Source organism: Lytechinus pictus, chromosome 10 (assembly GCF_037042905.1).
Source record: "Lytechinus pictus isolate F3 Inbred chromosome 10, Lp3.0, whole genome shotgun sequence".
Taxonomy (NCBI): Eukaryota; Metazoa; Echinodermata; class Echinoidea; order Temnopleuroida; family Toxopneustidae; genus Lytechinus; species Lytechinus pictus.
The window spans coordinates 23,387,317-23,414,955 of NC_087254.1; the positions used below are offsets into that span (position 1 = coordinate 23,387,317).

The following is a 27,639-nucleotide window of genomic DNA, read 5'->3' on the forward strand; positions in this document are numbered from 1 at the left end:
CTCCGTTTTGTTGACGATCAGCCATGCATTAAGTCTTTTGTTAACCATGCGATAGCTTCTGTGGGTAACCGCTGCAAACACGTTTATTTAATGAAATTATAGAAATACAAGCATTGTTTCGAGGGAACATAACTTTTTTACTTCTTGACCATTTTTTGTGATTAAGGTATCAAATAAAAGAGCAGATATTGAACTTTTTAGGCATGTGATTTTCTTTTTGAAATTCAAAAATGAGTTTTGTTATCCTTTCTTCAAATTGCTTTTGCTCACTCATGCGTGAATGGGGAATAATCTAGGTAATATCAGATGAAAGAGGAGATTCTAAGCTTTACATTGGTAGGTCATTTGTCTATTGTATTTGTGATTAAGTTATGATAAATCATCGCTTAAACTCGGTTTCGTTTTTTCTGGGACGCACTGTATAATAATATTATTGAACATCCTGCCTAATTATCAGGTCACATGACCAAGGTCAAAGGTCATTTAGCCTCAATGAACTTAGACTGTGTTGGGGGAATCAACATCAAAATCTTGACCTAAGCTTAAGTTTTTGAAATGTAATCATAACTTAGAAAGTACATGTATATGGACCTAATTCATGAAACTTGGACATAAGGGTAATGAAGTATTACTGAATAATCTGCCCGAGTTTCTTTGGCCATGTTCGGGTAATCGTTGAATTGCTATCATATTCATGAAATGTGGACATAGGGGTAATAAAATATCACTGATTGTCTTGCACAAGTCTAAGGTCTTAGGGTCAATGAACGTAGTATTATATCATTATATGAATTGTGTTTGTTGTGCATGATTATTTGATAGTTTTCAAAGTCAGCACTGCTTCTATATTGAATTGTGTAATGCAGGCGAGACTGCCAGCGGCGCTCCATTTGTTGCCTCTTGTTTCTAGTCTTCATTGTAATGGGGGAAAACACCTTTTTTAATTTTTATAGTTATGCATTACGTTTTATAGTGTTTTTTTGTTTCTTTTGATCATTTGGAAGACAGTTTCCTGGGGTTAGGGGAAGGGAGTCATGTTTTACTGATGTTAATTGATGGAACTAAATTTATGTTAATTACTTCATTGTCTATTGACCACAATTTGAATCCAGCCCCAACCTTGGGTATTCCAGCATAGTTGGTTGGTGGGAGGTTTGAATTGAAATTTAAATAATAGAAATTCTAATAGGTCCTTTTTTGGCACATGTCCAAAAAATAAGTGGGGAATCCCCATGAGCAGTGTAATGGCTTTTCATTGCATGTACATGTATGTTAGCGTTTCATGGTACCTATTGCTAACGTCTTTTGTCATCATTTATTTGTCTTGCATATTTGATGACATACAACTTTACTCTGGATAGAAGATATACTTAGCAGGAAAAGAAGAAGGAAAAATCATTTCTAATTATGAGCATTGTGACACCACATCAGTGTTCCTCGTGTAAATGTTCACAAAATAATGAGTTTTAGAATTTCAAAAATCATTTTCAATAAACCCCACCTATTGGTTATCACAAGCATAGAGCTCAGTGGGTTGACGGGGGGGGGGGGGGTGAATTGAAATTTAAAGGGATGGTCCAGGCTTAAAATATTTAGATCTAAATAGAGTAAACTTCACAGAGCAAATTGCTGAAAATTTCATCAAAATCTGATAAAAAATAACGAAGCTATTGAATTTTAAAGTTTATGAATATTTTGTGAAAACAGATTATGCACATCGTCATGATTATTCATAAGGTGGGCTGATGATGTCACATCCCCACTTTCCTTTTCCTTATGTGATTACATGAAATCATAAATGTGTAAATGATGAAGTTGCAGCAATAACCAATTAATGCACTAATCAGTTGTCAATCCAGTTGTTTTGGTTCTTGGTAGAAATTTTTTGAATAAACCTAATTTCATATAATAAAATACAAAAGAACAAGTGGGGATATGTCATCATCAACCAAACTAATGAATATTCATATAGACATGCCTAGAACTGTTTCATCAGAATAATGCAAATCTTTAAAATTCAATAACTTCGTTATTTGTTTATCCGATTTAGATCAAATTTTCAGCAATTTGCTTTGTGAATTTTACTCTATTTAATGAGATATAAGTATCTCCACCCTGGACCATCCCTTTAAATCATAGATTCTTGATTTTTTTTTTGGCACATGTCCAAAAGATAACTGGGGAATCCCCACGAGCAGTGTAAAGGCATGTTTTTACAAGTACATGTACTTCATTGGCACTTGATGGTACAGATTGCCAAACAACCAAAATCTTTTGTCATCATTTATTTGGCTTGAACATTCAGTGACATACAACAATATTCTGCAAAGAAGATATACTCAGCAGGAAAATAAGAAGGAAATATCATTACAAATGATAAGCATTTTGACACCACATCAGTGCTCCTTGTAAAATGTTCACAAAAATTGAATTTTGGAATTTAGAAAATCATTGATGGTGCCGTTGAATTCTGTGAGTGAGCTGATGATATTAATGGCAACTTTTGCCAAGTTATAGTTCATATTTTCTATTTACTGATGTGTACTTTGAGCTTTGGTATGGAACATTCAGAGGATCATGAGCACCTTTTGCATTCAATAGAACAGAACATACGCCATTGTGGATCTCTTTTGGAAACCTGTAAGAGCCAGTCATTGCAGAATGCATTCTTATTTGGTGGATGGCTCCATATTGCCAGGAAGCTCTTAGATCTTGATGGTTGTCTGGACAGTGATGATATCAGAGACAGGTTCTCTGCTTGGATCATACAGAATTGTAGGACTGATGTTGAACAAGCTTGGAATCATTTATTTCTCTATGAACGAAATCAGGATTCAAACCTGCTTAGAGGCATCAGAGAAATACCTGAGGATGTCTCCAGCCAATCAAGCTCTGTAAATCATCTCTTGACTGTAGTTTCACTGAAAGACTGCGTTGCGAATCTACGAGATTGTGAAACTTCCTTTGAGGTGATCAGCAACCACTTGCAGAAAGCAATTCGTTTGTTTGGAAGATGGCTACTTCTTGCGCAAACAGTATGGATGCCTTTATCTCGCAGTGAGGCAGATACAAGAGATTTCTTTACTTGGGTTGAGAGGAGCTTTGGTATCACTGGTGAGGTAGCTCAGCAGGTAATGCAGTGCTGCATGTTGAATGCTGCTATGGATCGGGAACAGATAAGGGGAAGTGAGGAGCCAGCAGAAGGTAGAACTGCAAGACAGGAAGAAGCCAGTAATGGAAGAGAAGATGAAATAAGAAGAATGGATGAAAATGAAAAAACAGAAGGCACTGGAAGGGAAACTGAAACAAAAATACCTAATGAAAGTGGATCCGCAGACGCAGTAGGAGGGGCAGAGGAAATCGGAACTAGAACTGAAACAGGAAGAGTGGAAGCAGACAAAGTTAGAAAAGTAGCAGGCGGAACAACTGAAATAGAGAGTGCAGACGATATTGAAAGAGTAGAAGCATTTGCAAAGGGAAGTGAAACAGAGGGAACTGGTGAAATCAGAGCAAATGAAGGTGGACAACCAGAAAAGATACTGAGAAGATCCAAAATATACAAAATAAGAGAAGGTGACAAACTTAGAGCAGATGAAAATGGAGAAGATGAAGGAGGAATGGGAAATGGAGATGATATGACAATGCCTGATCTAATTGGGAAAGTGTATGAAAGTTGTAAAGTGAAAGAAGAAGATGAAACTGAAAGAGGAATTGAAAGCCAAGTACAAGATGATACAGAAAGATCAGACAACTCTAAGGACATGGAAGAAACTGGTAAAGAAAGTGAGACAAGACAAGTTTATGAAAGTTCCTTTGGAAATCTAGAAATAGAAGAGAGAATTATAAAAAAAGCCGAAAGCGAGGATAACATTCGACATGCCGATGAACTTTTAGATGCAGATATAGATGATACCCGAATTCATGATAAAGCTGAAGATGTCATATACATAAGCACTGATTATTCCAGCAGTGGAGAGGAATATGAAAGCACAGAGAAGTCTGGAAAGAAAAAGATAATTGAAAGGGGAAGTATGCTAAAAATTCATGCTGTAGATAAAAGGGAAAATGCAGGTGAAGATTGTTCTAAAAATACTGCTCCTGTGGGCCCTAGCTTTGAGAGTTCACACCTAAAAGACCAGATGAAATTTGTTACTGAAGTAAAAGTTAATCAGAGTTTAGCTCAGCAACAAGAATCCTATGACTCGACCAAACACAATCTTCATCAAGATGTTGCCTCTTGCTCATCAACAGGCATCTCAAGTGATCTTAGAATTCAAGAACATACTCCACCAACAAGTACATCTACCCTGGTACGGAATTCTAGAATACCATCCCAACCTGTTACAAAACGTAACAGGCAAGACACTTTTGAGCTTTACCAAAGAGAAAACAAAACTTGCTATGACAGCGATGATGAGGAACAAGATAAGAAGAGAAAGTCAAGGTACAGCAGGTTTACTAGTGAGGAGGAACAATCTCACAAGGATGTTCTGATGCTGGAAAGTCATGCCATTGGCACTGAGCCGACTCAAACTGAACAGCCATCCGGTCAATCACAAAACACCATCATTTGTTCTATCCCCACAATGGCGAGTGACATAAAGTCACCATCAGAAGCTGGCATCATTTACAGAAGGAAATCTGAAGTAATAAAACTTGGGCTTCATAAAAAGCATCAAGATGGTGAGACTGTGGTGGAGGGCAAGAGCTGTAATTCTCAAGCTTCTCATGAGCAGAACAAGAACACATCAGTTGATCATCAAAACAAGGAAAAGGAAAATGATTTGAGACAATTCCTTACACCCCGCGACTCTGACGGAAGAAGTGAAACCTTTAATAGTCTTCCTCATAACTTGAAATCACGGCTTGGACCAAATCCAAATCTAAATTTGGAAAAGGCACCAGCTTTTTATGGAGAAAGGTTCACTGTTGCCCCAAACTTTCAAGATCAACAGACGGGACACCTTTCCACACAGAATCTTGACAGTTTTGAGACTAGAAGACTGTCTGGACATGGTGGTTCATCTTTTGTCGAAGGTCCTTTGCTACACAATGATTCTTTTGTTGACCCTGGAAGTGAACATAGGGTTGAGATTTTGCCTCACCATCAGTGTTATTCTTTAGAAGATAAGCATCTATCATTGAGTGAAATTTTACAAAGGCGCCTAGGACCTGAAAACTCCACTACATGTAATGCCGCTTCCTTTTCTGAAGACTGGCAACAACCTGAACGATTTCAGATGAGCCAATCAACAGTTCATGGACCCAACCTAGATTCATGGAAAGCAGGGGCTAGTCCTGGGCAATGCTCAGAAAGGAATCAGCTACAGCATTGCCTACCTATGATACCTTGTCATGATCCTAGCAGAAATAGAGAAAGGGGGAAGGAAAGGTTCAGTGTTCTTCAGAAACTTACAAAAGTCAAACAAAATAGTGGAAGAAGAGCGGGACAAATTCGTAAGCTCAGAGGTGGCAAGCGTCAACAGGTACACCATGTAGGTGGTCAGACTGGCCCTCTAAAAGGGCATATGGCTCAGCAGTGTGGTAGTAAAATAAAAAATAAAGGCATTCAAAGCAGATGTAGGAGAAGAGGAGGTAGAGGAAGAAATAGAAGAGGAGGTAGAGGTAGAAGGACGAGAAGATCAAATTTTGTTGGAGACAACAGATGTCAGGTAGATGGCACCAAAGATGAAGACAGGCGTGAAATTTGTCATTATGTGGGGGAGATCATCAACGATAAATCATTGTAAGACTTTGATATTAATACCATGGCGAAAATATCTTTCCTCTTTGTGAATGAATGTTTTTACATCTGTATTCTCTCTCTTGTCTCTACCTCTCTTTGTTTCCCCCTCCTTCTCTTTTTTTTATCTTTCTATAGTCCTTTCCTCACTCTCTCTCTCTTGCTTTCTCCTTCTCACTTATTGTGTTTTTAGTATATATATATTTTTTATCTACAGTGTAATTAAGGAAAAATATGAGATATTGAAAAGATGTATTGGTATGCAACATTGAAATGGACAAAACCCTCCACCCTCAATTTGTTGGGATACCTTGTACTATATGAATTAAAAAATTGGGAATTCCCACCATCCCAACGCCATCTTTGTTTGAATATTGATCTTGTGATATTTATTTTTAGGGAGCTCTGTATTAATATATTTCACAATTCTATTTGAACTAGGCAATAACATTAACAATAAAAATATTCTCCAGTAGGCCTACATGTTTTTTTCTTTTCCTTTGTACTGTTTGGGCATGTATGAGTCATGCCACTTGATCGTGCTATTAAACAAAATGAATATTTTTTTCTTTGGCTTTTTTTTTTTTAAATCAATTCCAATATGATGCTGGGTTGATATTGCAATTTTTTTCAATTTTTAAAAGAGATATATAATTATTGATATTTAAAGTTGATCACATTTGAAAATCTGTGATGAAAGCATTATGTACTTTGCAAGAATATTGTCCCCTGACAAGAAGAAAGAAAAAAAAATCATTTTCATGACATAAAGAATTGTATTAAATCAAGTCCGAAAATTTTACAATTGTTCAATAATATTATTTCAAACTGACAAAATTATCTGTTACATGAATGAATCTTTACAAAGTTTTCCAGTTACAATCTAAATCCTTTTTTTCTAAGTAAGGCTATTTGAAAACTATTCTTATATTATAGTAATTGCACATCAGAAAGCAATATCCAGGTATGTCTGGGATTTTTCACCACATTCAATGCTTGCTGTAAAAAACGCCTATAATTTGCACTGACATTGCTTTGAATAGATTACGTGTAGCTACCTTATGGGAGGCAGCTGCGTGTATTTAATATTGGGACTCCAGATCCGGATAAATCCCTTATTCGGAATGGTGCTGGTCCCAACATGTCCGGACAAGAGAGGTTGGACTGCATTATCATTTTTTTTATTGTATTATTTTAATATTTATTTGTTTATTTTTATTTTTTTCCTGAGGGGGGGGGGGGGGGCTTTAACCATTACATTTTAGATTGCATCCCTTATGCAGCATGTGCCTTATGAAACCCAATGTACATGTACTTGTACTCTTCTTTTCATATGACAATGAATCCACACATTGAAAATTATTTTTCTTGGTGTTTTCAAAATTACAAAAAATTATTTTCATTTTCCCTTTTTATCTTGCAGTGTCAGTCCTGCTGATTGGCCACCAAGTTTAAAGTAAGTATACAAATTCAGCAAGTCAGTATTCAAATTCATTTGGTCAGTATTCAAATTCATCAGGTCTTTACTTGCTGTGTTCATTTATAGCGGAATGTGCTGTGACTGGCCAGTTCAAAATGTCCAGTCAAATTATTGTTTTTCTTTTCACAGTTTGAAAAATATAGACCTTAATCTTGATCAACCAATGCCCGCGTACTGCAACTTCTGCATTCGGTGTAACAGACTTTTGAAGGAATTTATATCATAAAGAGAGTATGGGTTTTGATATTTGATGTTTTTGTGTATGCCATGCCATTATCACTTTTTGTCAACAGGGATTATGTCCAGAGAGCCTTTAATTCTTGCCAGAATGAATCAGAGAAGGACAAAGTGGAGTCCCACCTTAAGAAGATCCTGACAGAGGCTCACAGTCAGGGTACAGTCATGACCAAGGATTGGAGTCTAGAGCCCCTCCCACTGTCCCCGCACCCCAGTCCTACCCCCAAGTCTCCTGATGACCACCCTGAAGCTCCCTGGAGCGCAAGCCGCAACCAGGAGAACCCTCCCCGCTACGGCAGCAATAATTATGCTGACATGTCGCAGCAGGGGTTGGGTCGGGGGCGTGGTCGAGGGCGTGGCCAGTGGAATAAGAATCAGGAGAACCAACAGAGCAGGTAGGGAAAACTGTAATTAAAGGGTGATCCTACCTTGGTCATCAAATTATATGTGTAAAAGGAAAAAAAATGAGAAAATCACAATAAGAAAAATTTTGAAAAAAAAATCAGCTTCCCTTATACAGTCCTGGATTTGCCCTTACTAATCCCCTGTATCTCCCTAATTGATGAATTGATTAGTTGTATTGAATTATTGGTAATTTAGGGACAGTGATTTTACGTTTAAAAATAATTGCGTTTTCCATTTCAGGAAATCTTAAATTCCATTTCTGCATGTCTGAAAACGGAAATTCTTTTAGACTTTGTGTACATGAAAAAATAAAATTCCGTTGACATCAATACGCATTGAGTAGCGATGTACTCGCGCTGGTCAAAATTTGTAGCTGCCACTGTACTCATAACACTTTAGAATCCACTTTCATCAGATCTATACAAGCACGAAAAAATATTGAAAGAAACACATTGAACATAAATATATATCCTCACCTTTCACATTATCAGCATTATTTTAGTGTTGAATGAAATTTTATCAATAATTTTGGACATCGTTTTGAGCAGTCGACGACTTTCATCTATCCGCCATTTTGGATATGGGGAGTCCCGGCAATCGTGCTGTTACATCACCGAACGTAGAGGGAAGCAACACACGGCCGTGTTGCTGCCTTCCCTCCGTCCGTTGGTTATGATCGAATGATGTTTGGTCACCTAGTGCTTGCGCCGTGCTTGTGAATGAGTTTTTGATACGATGGAATGATGGAGTCGAGTGCAGTCATGATGTGTAGATTGTCATGATTGTGGCGAAGTGAGATCGTGTTTTATGGCCACTTAGAATTTGTATTTTGGAGTAATTTCTGTTCCTGTTTTATGCATTTTGAGGGAAAATGCGTTTGAAAAGCCACTTTCCGTTTCAAAAGGCCGTTTCCGTTAATTCTGTCCGTTTTCCGCGATCGCAGAAAATCACTGTCCCTAGTAATTGATAATGATCTTCCTGATTTATCAGTAAATTCTTTCTGACAGATAAAGAAACACCTTTCCATAAACTTTGTACATAGAACCCCCTATATATGGGGAACCTTACTGAAATGATTTTTCTTTGCTTTGTGCTTTATATAAAAAGGTGTGATGTGCTCAAATGTCATAGCTTGAGTACTTCATGAAGTGAAGTAAAAATGTAAGGGTAGGATGGAAAATCAAATCATCACTCACAACCTTGTTTTTTTTTAATACAATAAAACCTTTTGTATATTAATCATCCTTCCAGATGTTGCTTGCCGGCATGCCATATTGTTACCAGTCTTATTTATATTACGTTATCCATATCAAAAGAGAGAAAAAAAGAAAGTGCAATATTGTTACAATATTCAACTGTGCGAGGCCATTATCTAACTCACATGCCCGAAATGACAACATGTGCAAAAAGCAATGCAGGTCAATGTGCAATGATACTATATGATGTCATGAACAGCTACTTCTAAATCACATCTCAGTGATCAAGATGATTTTTGGGTATATTTTTGTTTAAACTGAATACATTGCTGTTGTCATGGAAAGTGGTTTGTATGATAATAACAATGTTAGATTTCTGTTGTGGTATATCAGATATATATTATTCATAAGCGTGAATGCAATATATCTGATATACCACGCAATTGCGTCCAATATATGATTCTTCTATGGAATTGCCCAAATATTAATGTTGGATCCTCCATATTGACTACTGTAGGTATCCTGCCCGTGTGGCCTCTCCCGCTAAGGGACGCCATGGCCGTAAGATCTTTGGATTCTCCAGAGACTACAGCAGTGACAGTGACAGCTCATTCAGCAGGTCCAGGTCTAGGTCTAGATCAAGAAGTCCCGGACGTCACAGGTCTCCCTCTTCACATTCCCGTAGGAGAAACAGGAGATACAGAGAGTAAGAACATTTAGAAATTCACAAAATAGAGATCACAGATTTCTCATTACCGACTATATTACATCTTTGTATGTTTGATTTTCCCATCATATTACTATTGGGCATTTTTTAATGAATAATATTCAGGTATTTCTTGCATTTTTATAATTTGTGTTTGACACTTTTATGAGATCATAGAATCCTTTAGTATCTATTGATAAACAGGAATTGAATGATTGAGTAATTAAATAAAAGTTCATGAATGACATTAATCCAGATTTTCGTATGAGAATCCTATAATTGAGAATCAGTATGTTCTAAGAAAAATTGTTTATATGATATTTATAATTAGCATCCTAATCAAGTTAATAAAGAAATTAATATTGAATAATTCTTTTGTCTTATTTTTACAGTGATCGGGACAAGAGCCCTAGGGATAGGAGCCGTGAGAGAGACTATGTTCCGCTGTCTGCTGATAGGAAAGAAAAGGGCAAAGGTCGCGGTCGTGGTAGGGGTAGAGGTCGGGGAAGGAAGAGTGAAGAGCCAGAAGTTAATAGAAAGAACGAAAGAACACCAGGAAAGAAAGGACAGAAAGGGAAGAATAAGTAAGAATTGAACAGTATTAATCTTGTCTAAGCTATTGGGGTTAGTATAGGGTTTCTTATTGTTTGAGTCCATTATGTTTATTACAGACTTGAAAGTAAATGGGCTTTCTATTCTCAACACTTTGAAAATATCTTTCATTAATTAATTTTGTTATCTCATTTCCATGATTGTACTGTGTTACATATTCATAGTACATATATATATAAAACAGTTATGATCTCGATTAAGATACTAAACCAAAGATAATTTTTTTGTGTGAAATATTCTATTTTATTCAGTTTTAGGGGGAAAACCTGAGTATAACATAAGTATTTTGTACTAGGATATCGATGCACAAGAGTAAAGAAACTGTTGAAGATTTTTCATTCTTGGATTATAAAGTACTCATGTGTAAATGTTGCACTTGATACTTCCATTTTATAATCTGTGATTGTATGTATAATAAGAGTGAACTGCCGGAGTGGAAAAGGATTTTGTGTCATTTTATAATCTTGTTTTGACGGTACTTTTATTATGATTTCCGCAGGAATGTAGGTAATGTGAACTATGCAGATGATAGGGAGCGTACGATGCGCATGCAGAAGCGCGCAGCAAGATTCCAGGATATGCTTGGTGAAGATGACAGTCCTGCAGGTGGCAAGAAACAAAGAACTCAGAAACTTTCCCTCCAGATAAATGAAGACTTGGTAAGATGATATATAATCTTTGAAATATTTCTTTTAGTCTTATTTATTGTTCTTTCATCCCAGTGATTGCCCTTTAGTCCCAGTATTGAGTTACAGAATGTTAGACCTGGGTCTCGTGGTAAAAGAGTTACAATTGGTCCGATCAACCTCAAGTATTTGGAAATCCATCAATGTCATAATTTTTTTCTTCAGGAAATTTGCACAATGTCCTTTGTAAACAAAGTAAAGCACACTGAATTTTCAAGAAAACTATGAATCATATCTAGAAAATATTTTGAACAGACATGTGTTTTAGATATAGACGTTGCCGGTTTTCCATAGTTGTGGTTGATTGGATTAATCGTAACTCTTTCTAAGACGGGACCCTGGGGGTGTTTCACAAAGAGTTAAGTGTGACTATGGCCCGTATTCTGAAGTCAGGTTTAACTTAGACCATGGTCTATCTCTGTGCTAAAATTATGGGAAGCCAAAACTGTCAAAATTGTTATGAAGTTGTATGTTTCTTATGTTTACTGTGCTCTTTCCTGATTCATTGAAGGTGAAGACAATAATAATCTATTTATACTTCCTAGAAAATTATGAATTATTTGAGAGCCAAATGAGCTGAAATATGATATCTCTACTGTTAGTGATTTATGTAACAATTGGCTATCCATACTTAAACCACAACTTTTAACCAGCGGCGTAACAGGGGTCGGTGGCCAGGGGGGGCAAGAGCCAAAAAATTCCCGGTCATATCATGGTATGAACAGGCGTAATGGGGTAATGAGGCGACGATTTTGAGAGGGCCAGACATTTCGTATCAGGCAGAATTTATCCTTTTTTTTAAGTTGCGAGCGAGCGAAGCGAGCGAGCAAAAATGTTGACATTTCTAATACAAAAATCAAATTTTGTGATAAAGTTTGACATGAAATCCAGAGAATGATATATTTCACTCTTTTCTCTTTCCATTCCTTTTTTTGTGGTCTGTATGCCACTGTGAACATGATTCTTTGCGGCAGTAGCGTGAAGAGTAAAAAAAACGAGAGGCGCAGTATGGCGCATGTGCTAAAAAGCTGCTTAATATAAGTTCCGAGCGAGAATAAAAATCACATTTTCATGAGAATTTAACTTTGAGATATTTTTTGACATTATATTCAGTAAATAAAATCATATCCTACACTTTTCCTTTGCTTTTCTTTCCTCCTTTTTTTTCTTGGTTGTAGAAATTTTGGGGACCATGGCCCAACCCTTCCATACTCATACAGGGCAGTGCTATGTGGTTGGGGTCCGTCTGGAGCCCCGGAACTTCTTGATATCAAAGCCATTTAAACCTCGCAGATTGCCGCTATTTTTAATCAAATCGCGGGTATATACAGAATATAGCTTTTACACAACACATTTATTCAACCCAGTTGAACCAAATATTTTGAGGGGGCAAAACATAGCAATGTAGGAAAATTTGTAAAAAGTCGCCAGCGAGCAAAGTGAGCTGGAAATTTTTTTTGATTATGTGATAGATATCCATTATATTCAGCAAATAACACATTTCATTGTTTCCATTCATTTCATAATACATTGTCTCCTATAATTTTTTTAATTTCCTCTTGGGTGTAGAACCAAGACCCCCCGCGCCCCTGTACGCCAGTGATTGAACGTAAAGCTTAAAGGACAAGTCCACCCCCAACAAAATGTTGATTCGAATAAAAAGATAAAAATGCAACAAGCATAACATTTAAAATTTCATCAAAATCGGAAGTAAAAGAAGAAAGTTATGACATTTTAAACTTTCGCTTAATTTCACAAAACAGTTATATTCATGTCATTGTCGGTAAGCAAATGAGGAGACTGATGACATCACTCACTCACTATTTCTTTTGTATTTTATTATATGAAATATTCTAATTTTCTCCCTGTTGTCATGTGAAACAATGATTAATTCCTCCCTGAACATGTGCAATTAGCATTGTTTAATTCTGTATGGTTCTATCAAGTTGATCCTTAATGTCATATTTGTAAAAAATGAAATATTGTATAATTCAAACAATAAGAAACAAAAGAAATAGTGAGTGAGGGACATCATCGACTGTCTAATTTGCAAGTCACTGAGTTATGCATATCACTGTTTTGTAAAAAATAAGCGAAACTCTAAAATGTCATAACTTTCTTATTTTACATCCAATTTTGATGAAATTTTCAGCATAAAGCATGTTTGATTTTTCTCTATTTATCCAAATCAATATTTTTCTGGGATGGACTTGACCTTTAATGTAGAAAAGGGTCCCTACAGGGGGCGTTATAGAGCCATTTAAAGGTTATAGATGAAGAGCCCCTACTGCGTGGGGTCTGGGGCTTTGCCCCGGTAGCTTATTTGCATAAAATTTAGCAAGCTTATAGCACAATATTGTATGCAGTCCATCTTTCTTCCCGCTCTTTTTTTCTATCCTCGGCAGCCCGGTCATGTTATTAAGTTTTTTTTCTTGTCCCTTTTCTTTGTTTTCCAATCTAGCTCTTGACTAATTCCATTCTACCTTCATTTCCCGCTATTGTTTGCCATTTTGTCATCTTTTAATTTATTTCCCATCATGCTATTGCAAACTCTTGCAAACTTGCAGATTTTTTTCAACCATCCAGTAGCAGTCTCACGTTTGAATTTATTTGCAAGAATTAGAATATTTAAAGTTTTATGTTAAATAACAGAAAGTCTTTTTTTTTTTTTTTGGGGGGGGGGGGTCTTGGTTGGGTTATAGAAGTCTGAAAAAGATCTTTTAGTCCTCCCTATTGTCTATTCTAGCATGGTAGATATCTTTTTTAAGTGTGAAAGTTGTTGTTGTATCCCAACACAACTTGGTCATGTTATAGAAAGTTATTGAAATATGCTCTTACATCCCAGCTAATTGTAGATTTTTTTAAAATGTTTGTTATTGTTCTATTCCTACAGACTGGAGAAGGTGATGATGTTGAATGGTCAATGGAACCCATCGTAGGTACCAGTCAAGAGGAGTGGAAACAGTACCTCAGGCTCACTACCGTAAGTCTAGAATATAGTTGTTTCAGCAATTTCATGACCATACTTAGGTAGCATATGATGAAACCTTCACACAGCATATTTAAGATGAATTGGTTCATGTTAGTGTCAAGAATGCCTAATTAGTCCCATTCTAGTCAGTATGAATTTATCTCACCCCTCCATCATAAGAACTTTGTCTGGAAAAAGACTACTTTTAAATGGGGTTAATGTTTAGACCATTTCTACAGTCAATTAGTGTTTATGATTGGCGAACAGAATTTGCCTTTACAACTTGTTTTTGTAAAGTGGTTGTATGGAATGTTTTAATGCCAAAATGTCCCATTATATTTGTCATGCCATCAAAGCAAATATTTGCTCTGCATTAAAACCTCTGCCATGCACATACATTATTAAAGGCATTATCTACATGAATAATGGCGACCATCAAATTTTGTTTGGTTTTGCTGACTTTGTTAGCATGAAAATGTCATCATTAATGACTGTTGAATTGTAAAATGTATTTGCTCCTATACTTGATACTTGGATCATTTTATGGTTATTGTGCAATATTATTTTGATATAATCATCTTCCAGAAAGTGTACTCTGGTTCACATGCCATTCTGTCGTGTCTTGGTCTTTATCTTATATCTGTTACTTGTATGAATATTACAAAATCTAAACCTAACTCTAAATTTTAAATCTAAAAAGGTAATTTCAGGTCGTCAGTGTTATGAAATGAATAACCGTCACTTTTTTCCCATTCCTCTTCTCTTCTTTCATCTCTCTTTCATAAACCAGGCCCCAGACCCATCTCAGGTAAGACCAATCTCAGTCCTCCGCAAGTCTTTGGTGAAGGTCAAAGACCGATGGAAGGAGAAGCAGGATTATCGCTTTGTCTGCGAGCAACTCAAATCTATTAGGCAGGATCTAACGGTAAGTTCAGAGTGAAAACCCCAAGGCACAGTTATCATTCATTCGACTGCTGCTCCGATATGAATGTTACCAACAAGCTCAAATCCTGCAGTAAATCGGCACAAATGAATTCTGATGTTTCAATACATGTGTCATTTGGAAAGGCAGATTCTAAGCTTCAAAACGATATTTGATTTTGTCCAAAGTTTTCACTTCAAACATTTACAGCAACTTAATTGGATGTGGAAGAATTTCCGGGAAAGATTCAAAGAGAGATTAAGTTGGTTTTCAGGCTAGAAATAGACTCTCAGCCTTCCCCCTACCTCAAAGAAAAAATGGTCTTGAACAAATACTTGTATAGTGTGATAGGTTACATTTCAAGATGACATATTTTAGCAGAGTGCAACGGAAGAGTAATAGATTTTTTGAAATTTTGTATGTTTTATCCTAAATCGTTGAAATAACTTTTTTTTTTACTGTCACCAAGTACCTTGCTAGTTAAAAAAGAGTCTAATGTGGTTGACACGCTGGGTGGTCACATATCTGAATAGTTTAAAGACTGGAATCCTGTTTCAGATGGAGGGAAATTGTTACCAAATTAAGGATTGTAGATGTTATCTTCTGTCAACCATTTTAAGCATTGAAGTTAGCTTTATTCATGCAATAAGAATGGGCTCAGAGTATGCAGGATTTTTTTAATCTCATTTTTTTCTTGAAGTATATTGTATATTTTTAGGGGGTTCTGCATACAAAATTTATTGGGCAAACCATGAAATACGATACCTGTCCCTTTGTCCTGAAACAGTCATGTGTCTTTGCCCCCCAAAAATATATCAACTGCATGAATGTAATTGACTGTGGTGACATTGCTCCATTGCGTGGTATTCAAAAATTCTTTTGTTCCTCTCCCGATATGATTACAGGCATTTGATTGCAAGTTTTCTTTGTTTTCCCTCTTGATTACAGATCCAGTGCATCAGGAATGAGTTCTCAGTTGAAGTGTATGAAACCCATGGAAGGATAGCACTCGAGAAGGTGAGAAAGAATTCCAATGTTATCTTCAGTCTGGTAACCTTTATTCAAGAATATAAGAACTTCTTCAAAGTTCCCCTAAACATATATTTCTAAGGTATCAAATAATTTGCAGTGGCTTGATTAATGCTGCAGGTATCAACGTAATCTATACTAAAAAACTCAGAGGCCCCCCTCAACTTTTCGCGCAATATTTTTGGAAGTGTATGGCTGTGAGGCCCCCCCCCCCCCCCCCCGTTGCCCCTCTGGCCATATGATCTCCAATACCCTGGCCTAGATAGTTTATACTTTTAAGTCTCGCGCATCTTTTGAGACCAAATTTACGACGCCCGGGTACGCGGTTCCGAAATTACGCAACATTTTGTAAGTGCATGTCAGACCAAAAATTGTTCCAAAACGTGATTTTGTGTACAAAGTCAATGCAAATTGAGTTTTCTCATCTTATTCATAAAGATATGATTATTTTTACTTTAAAGAGCTGAAAGCAATTGATTTTAGCATAATTATGCTTCAAAAAGGTTGTGCAATAAATCTGGTGAAAAAAACAAAGCAAAACAAAAGGTTGAAAAACAAAGAAATACATAAGAAATTCATAAAACAATAAAATACATAAGAAATTGATTTCCAAACCGAAGTTTTTTTCAATTGCCATTGTTAAGAATGCTACAAAGAATGTTTTTACCAAAAATTAACATTCTAGGAGCTTTATTTAGTGAATTAGAGCAAAAAGTATGATTTATGCATAAATTAGCATAATTAATTCATATAAAATAAAATCTCATTATTTTGGAAAATTTTACCATACAGCCTTGTAGATTACATCGCACACTACCGCCGTGCAAATTTTTGCGGCGCTCGCGCGATTTGTCTATCTTTGGTTTTTGTCTCACCTGCATAGCAGAGTGAGACTATAGGCGCCGCTTTTCCGATGGCGGCGGCGGCGTCAACACCAAATCTTAACCGAAGGTTAAGTTTTTTAAATGACAGCATAACTTATGGACCTAGTTCATGAAACTTGGCCATAAGGTTAATTAAGTATTACTGAACATTCTGCCTGAGTTTCAGGTCACATGACCAAGGTCAAAGGTCATTTAGGGTCAATGAACTTAGACCATGTTGGGGGATTCAACATCAAAATCTTAACCTAAGGTTAAGTTTTTGAAATGTCATCATTACTTAGAAAATAATGGACCTAGTTCATGATACTTAGACATAAGGACTTAGACATAAGGTTAATCAAGTATTACTGAACATCCTGCCTGAGTTTCAAGTCACGTGACTAAGGTCAAAGGTCATTTAGGGTCAATGATCTTTGGCCAAATTGGGGGTATCTGTTGAATTACCATAACTTCGAAAGTTTATGGATCTGATTCATGAAACTTGGACATAAGAGTAATCAAGTATCACTGAACATCCTGTGTGAGTTGCAGGTCACATGATCAAGGTCAAATGTCATGTAAGGTCATTGAACTTTGGCCAAATTGGGGGTATTTGTTGAATTACCATCATAACTTTGAAAGTTTATTGATCTAATTCATAAAACTTGGACATAAGAGTAATCAAGTATCACTGACAAGCTTTAGGTCACATGATCAAGGTCAAATGTCAATGAATGTAGTATTGTATCATTATATGAATGGTGTTTTTTGTTAATAATTATTTTATAGTAGTTTTCAAAGTCAGCACTGCTGCTATATTGAATCGCGAGATGCAGGTGGTACATCCAGAGGCATTCCACTTGTTTTATTAGCTAGTGTCCTATGAACCAATTGGAATTCATATATGTGTGAATAAACATTCATGATCAATTGTTCTGTTGAAATAACAATTGAATAATTCTTTTACAGTACATTTGTGCATTCAAGCCATCATGTATATTATGCAATACAGAATGAAGTCATTATTATTTGTATCTTTTTTAGTTTTTCTTTGTAATCCTTATGAAAGTGGTTTTCTATCTGGTTCTAAGTCTGAACATTAAAAAAATCATTAACATTGTATTTATTATGTTTTCAGGGAGATGTTCCTGAGTTCAACCAGTGCCAGACCCAGTTGAAAGCTCTCTACAGTGAAGGGAACCCAGGCAACATCCATGAGTTCCAGGCGTACCGTATACTGTATTACATCAGTATGGAAAATACTATGGGTATCCTTTATGATAATGATGACCTAAGGATTGATTGTATTGTGATTATTGTCCAGTTTACTTGAATGTTGGCACATTGTTGATATAATTCCTTGTAACTTCTGAAGGTTTCCTTGATAATTCCTTGAATTTTCAGCAGAGGCAGATTCCTCCCCTTCTTCTTCCTAACTCTTTCTCTTGTAAATCTAACTTCTTTTCAAGTTCCACTTTAATTTTTCCATTTTCTCTTTCTTTTTTTTCCCACCTTATCTTTCTTGTCTCTTTCTTTCTCTTCATCATCTTTCTAATCTTCCATCTTAGCCTGAGTATTTTCTTATACTGTAATTTGTGTCTTGCTCCTCCACCCTCCTCATTTGCCATCCTCTTTCTCCCTCTTCCATTTCCTCATCTCCTTACATTTCTCTTTTGTACTTTCTCGACCACCACTCCCTTCTGTGTCTCCCCACCTGCTACCTCCTAATCCTTGTTTATTTGATTTGCTCTCTTCAAGATGTAGTCCTTAGAATACTACCTGCTCTTTAATGATTTCTAATGATATATGTTATGAATGAATTTATTGCATCATGCCTATTCTACCCAATCAAATACATGTAAGGCAAAAGTTTGAAGGAAGAGAGGCCTTGTCCTTTGTCAGGAATCAAACTCAGCGCCTTTTACTTTCCAGTTCTCCCTTTCCTGCATGTACAATGCTATTGGTGATCTGGAAAGCTGGGTGCAAAGTCCAGCATGTATATGTTGAATAAACATGGCATTCAAAATGTTAACACCATTCCATAATTTGTTTTCCTTAATTCCTGCCCCCTTCTACCAGAAATGAACACTGCCCTTGCGACCCTCAAACCTGAATCCCGTCAGGATCCCCTGGTAAAGCACGCCCTGGAGCTACGCTCCGCCTGGGCCATGTCAGACTATCATAAGTTTTTCAAGTTATATCGTACTGCCCCACGCATGGGGTCTTATGTCATTGATATGTTTATAGCACGCGAGCGGAAGGCGGCAATCAAGATCATTGTCAAATCGTACGTATTCCTCTCCTTTATTATCTTTTTTAAGAAAAATAATCATCCAGAGAATAGTTTACTATTGAAATGCTGCCCATTCTTAAATGTTAAAGCTTTACAGGTTGCAGATAATTGGGGAAAATATATCAAAAATTGATTTATTCAAAGAAATATTTGAAAAAAAGCTCTAATCATTCACAGATGAATTCTAGAATCATCTATGGACATACTCCTGTTTACAAAACTTTATTTCTCAAAGTTTATAACCATCTAGTTACCTTGGCCCGTATTCTGAAGTCGGGTTTAACTTAAACTCAGGTTTAAAGTTGTGGTTTAAGTATGGACAGCCAATTGTTACATAAATCACTAACAGTAGGGATATAATATTTCAGCTCATTTGGCTCTCAAATCATTAATAATTGTCTAGGAAGTATATATAGATTATTGTTTTCACCATCGATGAATCAAGAAAGAGCACAGCAAACATAAGAAACGTACAACTTAATAAAAAATCGATACTTTTGGCTGTCCATACTTAAACCACAACTTTAAACCTGAGTTTAACTTAAACCTGACTTCAGAATACTGGCCCTTGTGTATATATTTCTAAATTTAGTAATACAATTGTATTATTGACTATTATTTGTGCTATTAACTGAATATTTATATTTTATAGTTTTGGTAAGTATCAATCCAGATATTTTTTGTATATTTAAGAGCATCAATATCTTAAGCTTTCATGTTAGGAGGGGATGAATTATTTGAATTATTTTCAGATATTTAAGATTATTAGTTAATCATTAAGCATAAAACTTTGTTTATCTGATATACATGTAATACCTACAGCACAAGGTAAGTGTTTTTATAGTTAGTTACATTAGGTATGTTAGTTATATTGTTAATAGATATTTAGATTGAAACAGATAAGGGTTGGGATAAATTTCATCCCTCAAATCTTTCCTTTGCATTAAGAGTTACCAATTTTCAATTTGACTAGAAATGAGTACTTACAGTTTCCAAGATTCATTATTGACAGATTATTCCTAACATCAAAGTCCGCATTTATCATGAAACATATCTTATTAGATACCGCAAAGGTAGGCATGTTTATGTGCAAACATCCACATCATTTTCTATTATATAGCATTTTACATAATACTGAATCTAATCAAGAATTTTCCCCCTTTTTCTCCCTCTGCAATCCTGCCTTTCCTGTCTTGATGGTCCGGGTGCTAAATGTCTCTGTTGGATGTGTCGGTGTAGGTTTCGACCAATGGTGTCTGTAGAATACGTGGCGAACAATCTAGCTTTTGACAGCAACGAGGAATGCATTGAATTCCTCACAGAACTGGGCACTATAATTTTGAATGCAGATAGGACTAAAGTGGACTGCAAACAGAGCACCACAGCTATGGCCGCTGCTGCAGCGAGTTAGACATACAGCATAGTCTGATAGAACCCCAAATCCAAAGACTTTAACATTGATCTATCAAACAAAAAATTGAATTGAATTGAAGAAAAAGTTGTTGGTAGAGATGACTGGTCACTTGAAGTTTGGAGAACTTTTTGAGAGGAAAGATCAACTAATGGGCATTATATGGACCATAGCCATTATATATATTATGGAAAGATGTATCAGAAGTTGAAACACTGATGTTTAATCTCAGATGTCTGTAGTTAGCAGATAGTCCCAGTGGCTAGGAAATGGGGATGGTCCCTGCACAAAACCCATGGGATTTACAGAATTCAGTAGTATATGGGTTGGAAAAAAAAAACGAAATTACTGAAAAAAAGTGGCCACATGTCTTGATTCCCCCTTATGCAAAGACATGATCAGTAGAACATTGGCCATACAAATTCAACAGATGATTTATAATACTTTTGCAAATTTATTGTCATCTGGAATTCTGTTTGATGCTTCGTGACATTTCCTAGTTTGGTAAGGACTAGGATAATTCCTTATTTCACTGATATAGTTCGTTGCATAATCATTTGCCTATAAATTTTATGAACTTTCCATGCAATAGTGTAGGATATGATAGGAATATTCATTTCTTAAAAAAATCAAATGTTTGCCCTTTTTCATGAAACAAGAGATCCATCAACTTCATTTGGTATTTAATAAAATCATATTTCCATTTATGCAGAAAAGAAATAAAGATATTTATTGTAACACTCTCTTTTCTCTTCCTTTTATCCTTTTGATATTTCACAGCGTATAATAAATGTTGTTCAATCTCCATGTAGATATATATATGTTTTTATCTATTTGTACGTTGTCCCCTGCTAAACTGTGCACAAACTGTTGTATAAGAATATTAACTTCCAGGTTAATGATGCCATTTGGGAATTTTTCCAATCTTTCTTGTCAGTATTCAAAACTTTAAATAAGATGTTTAGGTAATACTACGAGGTATCAGATGTTGCTTACTACTGGAATTAGTGTTGTGTATTTTTGGAGTTATATGTACACCTTCAACATTTATGACAGTGGGCTTATGCATTGTTTTATTTCTAACAAGGAAATGGCCTGCCTTGTACTTTCATTTTCATTTTGGGGTTTAAAGATAACAGATTCCATGTTTGATAAAAGCACATCTTTCATATCTTTTTAAGTTATTAAATATTTAGAAGCTTAGCTCATTTACATTTAAATGCATGATATAAGAAAGGACAAAGTTCTCTTTACATATACTCCCTCATTATTCTTATATGTAGACATTTATACCACTCCAATTAATTGTAATAAAAAATAAATATTAAAGTAAATTGATGGAATAATTAAAATTCCAATTTCTTAATGTAAATTATACTTGAGGACTGGTAAGTATTGTCTAAACAGTTGAAAAGGAAAAGAACAGCAACTAAATAATACATCAAACATGCATTACAATCAATCGATTCACCAGATGATAGAAATCTATATGTTGCAGGTGAGTATGAATATGTAGTAATGTGCATTCTTAGTGCCCTTGAGTATAGCTTACTTTGCTTATATCTCACATGGAATATGTATGTTAAAACAATTATCAAATGAAAAATAAAAAGACCATGGAAGGCTCGCTGTTTATTCTGTAGTCTGGAATGAGATCTCTTGTAACCCACTTTCATAAATTCTGAATGGTAGTTTTGGTAGAGTAATTTTGAAGCTGTATTATAAACATTACTTCATTAGTATTACTTTTTGTAAATGCACTGCTATCTATGTCTGCTACGATATTAGTTTTTATTTAGGATGAAACCTTGACAGGGTAATGTTAATCATTTTCAAATCCCATACAGAATTGATTTTCCAACTACTCAGCGTAGTCGAGCCTAAGAAAAGGCATAGAAGCAAATTTCAATTGAACATTTGGCTTTCAATCTCTGAACTGCTCTTTCTTTCATCTGATATGATCTCCATTATTGAAAGCAAAAATAAAATATATTATTTGCTTCACTAATTGAGGACTCAATTAAATAACATGAAAATTTTTTATACTAAATTTGAATGGTTTGATAATTTTTTTTCAAGAAAAAAAAAAAGAATTCAAACATTTGGTATTTATGTGAGAATGATAAATAGACTATTTCTTCTTTTCTTAGTTGTAGCACAGAAATTTGATACCTTTAACATGATGATGACAAAGTCATGTTCGTGTAAGATCTTTTTGAAATGTAAATTTTTTTATGAATCACTGTTAATCAATTTTCATATGAACGAACTTGGAGTAAACATTGTGTGCAAACTTCATGGTGTTTGTAAATCATTGACATTACCTTGTCAGTATAGAATTAACAAGGTTGCATATTAAGGTTTCTATACAAGTAGGGTATAAGAATATTTCTGTTGTGAGGTAAAATTATGATTTCCTTAAGATGTACGTACCAGTCAACATCGAAAGGATACTCTAAAACTCTGGCTATGATATCTAGAAGATTATGTTGTGAAATCATTGCATAGTCCATATACGTGCCTCTCATTGTACATCATGACCAGGTGTAATTGGTTTTCGCACCTGGACTACTTGGTATAGAAGAGATGTCATAAGTGTCCCTTTGTTTGATATTATAGCAGCCTGCCTCCAGACGTTTTGACCTCTTTTACAGGCAACACTATCCAAAGATAAATTAAGCAAAATTATTCAGCCATTTCAATTATTAGATCACGCTGTATATATTAGAGCTTACTGGGAAAAATTAATTTGCACAAAATCCTTGCCTAGCACAAGGCTCTCATGCATTTTATTTAGTACTTCACTTGTGGAAAACACTACACAAAAGGTTACAGAAAACATCTAACCTTTCTCTTCCGTGAAATCCTTGGTCAGTTTGAAATGACCAGCGTTCAATTTGGAAGCAGGTAGTGGGCGATGCATTGACTTGATGTACTAGGTGCTATCATTTATATATTATTGATAATGTATCTATGTGTACAATTTCATATGCACAAACTTTGTGATCATCAGTGTATATATGTGCTGTCCATCATGTAATATTTCCGGATGGGTTTGTGTTGGAATTGGGTTGGGTAGGGCATGGGTACTTTTAGGGGTTCCGCACTTTGAGACTTCTGGTGTAAATTGGTTTAACTTTGGGTCGGACGTTCTTGCGCGTCCATTGGATCAATGATCCTGCATTTGATGCGATGCTTTGTTTGCTGACATCCTTACTGGACTGGAGGGATAATGACCAAGTCATACACGGCTTCACTCCTGCATGTTGTAATTGGAATTGACTGGTTCTTATCCTGTGCTGTGCATGTGCCAATGCTGTCATGTGAGACCTTGCAGGAGGTTTGTGAAGGAGAATAGAAGATGTATGGTGGAATAGAATCTTTTCCATTTGTAAGTGATGTAGCAGTGTTCTCCAAGCCTGCCAATAGATGCACTTGGCTGGGGGTGTGAACTTGAAATTCAGTATGGAAGCAGCATCTGTAAGACTTCTTCGTACCCTTTATCCTGGATGAAGTATCACCTATGCAGAGATTTCTTGATGGAAGTGCTTGCTATTCCTTTTAACGGCTGGTCCCTGTACTGATGTGATTATTGTATCCGGGCATCGTAAACGACCATGTTCATAACTTTTGTGTATCAATAAGAAGCATGTGAAAGACTGTCGTACAAACCCTATCTGCCAAGTCTAAAACCTGGTTTCACCCGTCTACTGCCATACTGTTTCCGTACCTTGATTGGAAGTTTGTTACACGATGTTGACGATATACCAATGTGCACCTACCACCCATATATTTGTTCCAGTCTTGCCCTTCTTCATCAAATCTTCAGAAATATTCTAAAAGCAACAATGGCAGTTTTACCTAGTTATTTTTGCTATGTGACTTTGATGTTCATCTACTGTTCCAGTCTCACCCTTCTTCTTGATAAAATCTCCTGAAATATTCTGAAAGTAATTGTGACAGTTCCTACAAAATAACAATTCTCCACTGTCCTTCCTCCTTACCGGTCCTGATCCAATCTTTCACCAGTTCCTGAGCAGACCTGACATGATGTGGTAGAGCTTCCCATTCCTTCCATTCTGTTTTGGCGATGTCGGCATTATGTCTTGCCTTGTGATTCCACCTAGAGGTCCACAACCCTAAGAACTCTGGCTACTTCCTTCAAGCTCCTTCCATCATATGCCACACCTTTGTCTCTATGCCTGGTTGATTCTGCACCCCATCCTCCAAAGGATCCAGAGTTCCAGCACCCCTTATCACCCTTCGTCTTGTGTGCATTAACCACTTGGTACAGGTCGCCCAAAGTCACAGTCAAGACCTGTATCATAGCTGGTTGATGTGCACAAGCTGTAGCCATCCAGAGTCTAGAAGACATCCTATCGTCCTTGAATGCATCAATCTCTAGACGTGCTGTTGGCTTCCATAGTTCTGGACATCAATATCAATGAAGTCTCTCCTTTAGCTTGAGCTTAATCTAGAACCCTCTTGACCTGCATCATCCACTTTTAGCCTTGAAGAGAAAGACTGTGATTTAGTATGGAGAATAGGAGAGAGTTTCCTGTAACTGTTCTATTTATAGTGTATGTAGCAGCAAGCTATAATGAGTCTATTCCCAAATATACAAGATGTAATGCACAAGGAGGCTAATGAACTGAACTTTGATATTTCTTTCATATCTCAACAAATTGCCCTAGAACTGCAAGACCAATGTTATTCACTTCACTGATGAGTTAATTCTATAATCAACCATTCAACAACCTAATGACAGATTGCCTGCTCTCTACACCCGAGATTGAAAGCACCATGATGATCGAAGATCAGCAGAAGTGTGGCCTTTGACGGGACATAACTAATCACCGTGGATATTCATACTAGGAGTGACACCGTTTCACAATTTTGCATGCATTGAGTTTCAGCTTTCTTCTTTCGGTATGAAGAAGTAACCTGGTAAGTGTTTGTCCTGTTGCAGAGAAGTTTTGCTTTGCGGCTCCTGATCCTTTCCCCTGAAATTATATCCTGAACATCTTGCAAATATGATGACATCTATGACATCTGAAGTGAAGCAGAGATCCTATCTTGAAGTGACATTGGTTGAAGCCGATCAGCAGGTCTGAGGATGCTATTTTCAGGCTGAATTTCCTTTGACTTTCCATGTTGCAGGATTATCAGATTTACTGGGTGTGGTACTTCTGGGAGAGGTTTAGGTAGAAGTGCATTTGATGCTTTATAGGTAAATGTGTTTTTAATATATGTACTCTTTGCACATTATCTCATTTAAAATTCTTCCATTTTGTTAGCCTGTAGCAGTTCCTTTTTTTAAAATTTAATTTTGTGAATTTATTTTTATAGAATTCCTATAGATGACCCCCTACTTCAGGAAATTGTAACTAGCACATAGTAAATATTATGGTTACTCTTAGGGTTAGAATATTCCATCTTTGAGTTAAACTTATGTCATAATATATTCAGTACTTAAAGATAGAAACTTTGGTAAGGTTCAGTCTGTAGGATGTAGACAATAAAAAAAGGAATATATGCGTAAGCAGGTTAAGAATACAGGAAAGGATCCTTTCAAGAAAATCTCTACCTGTGCCATGTAGAACCTCCAGACATCATTCTCACATGAAGACATCATTGGTCCTTGAAGACAGAAGTCATCCCTGGATCTCCTCATCACAGGCCAAGTTCAGATAGCAAGTACTCCTGCAGATTCTTCCATCATATCTTATCCACTCCTTGGTTGTTTGTTTTCTTTTTTTTTCAGCCTTGCTAGTTTACGATGGCCACTAACCCAGAAATATAGTGAAATATACATGGCAAGCAGATTAATATTATTTGTTGCCTTTCTTGGACAGGGGTGTAAGTGGTCATTCTAAGCATGCTTGACTTTATTTTTTATTTTTTATCATGAATTATGTTGATGCGAAATTGCAGCGACAATTATACTCACTTCATACCAAGGTCAAATTGTATCCCATATTGTTAGACCGTCTAAACCTGTTACAAAAAGCAATCTGAAGAAGAAGAAAAAAAAAATCTGTGGAAAATTGAATCTATTGTCATTCCCAAACAAGAATATTTTGGCCATATAATTTGATTTTTTTTTAGGGGGGAGGTATATCTTTGTATATGTTGAATAAAAATGGTTATATTAGTAGCTTCAGAAACGAATTAGTGATGAAATATGTGCTACTTCATGGTCATGTATTGAAATAAGCCATACAAATTTCCTTCCTGTAAAAAGCCTACTTCTTTCCACATTGGTATTTTTGTTATTTTTGTAGGATGTTTATCATTTAAGAGCTCATCTCATGTTGGAAATTGTATTACCAATATTTGGCTTTTTGTTTCATTAACGATTTATAAGAAAATTGTAAAAAAGAGAGAGAACAAAATAAAAATAAAAATATAAGCAAAATGAAAAAAGATCACACCAAAATGAGTTAGAATGGCAATTGTCTCCATGTTGAGAGGATCATGAATTCCCTGTGAATGGTCGCTTATTTGATTCTGTTTATTTTACCTGAGAAGAAATGGTAATTCCATCGTATAGCTGGGTATAATTTTGCGGCTTTGTTACAGTCTTGGCTGTAATTATAAGTGTATGCGAGTTTGTGTATATTATGTAAATACTTGTACATTGAAAGTGTATGTTCATTGAATGCAGCATAATTAATTACTTATTACATATCACAGATGTTTTCCCCTTTTCTAATAAAATATCAAGAAAAATTATTTTATCTCTAGTCCAGCCTTTGATTCGAATGTTCTATCTAATGTTGAGCAATCTCTTTATGTCACCAAAATGTCGCACCATGGTAGTCAAGAGTAGACCTGTGTATATGTGATGAATATGAGGTGGAGGTGATGAGTGATGGAGAAAGAGAGGGGGGTGGTGAGGTAGGCAGATGGCAAGCCAAGTGGGGGGGGGGGGTAGATCAGGAGAGGAGAGGGAGGGAGATTGGTAAATCTGTTGATGGGTAGGACAGTGGGTACGAATGGATATTGGAAATAAGACATTGCAGAGTAAAAGGTCAGGTGGAGTGGGGGAAGTCTTGGAAAAGATGAAGAGATAGAGAATGATA

At 36.0% G+C, this 27,639-nt stretch overlaps 1 protein-coding gene across 1 annotated transcript; it reads left to right on the plus strand.

Moving 5' to 3' along the window:
• The first annotated feature begins 426 nt into the window (after positions 1 to 426).
• On the plus strand, positions 427 to 27,289 carry LOC129270351 (uncharacterized). The gene is made up of 12 exons (XM_064105612.1): positions 427 to 5,746; positions 7,167 to 7,199; positions 7,517 to 7,855; positions 9,579 to 9,767; positions 10,160 to 10,351; positions 10,879 to 11,038; positions 13,959 to 14,048; positions 14,827 to 14,961; positions 15,907 to 15,975; positions 17,989 to 18,118; positions 18,930 to 19,137; positions 20,383 to 27,289. Exons 1-12 carry the CDS (start codon positions 2,538 to 2,540, stop codon positions 20,552 to 20,554), a joined length of 4,926 nt encoding a protein of 1,641 aa, XP_063961682.1. The 5' UTR covers positions 427 to 2,537; the 3' UTR covers positions 20,555 to 27,289.
• The last annotated feature ends 350 nt before the right edge of the window (positions 27,290 to 27,639 follow it).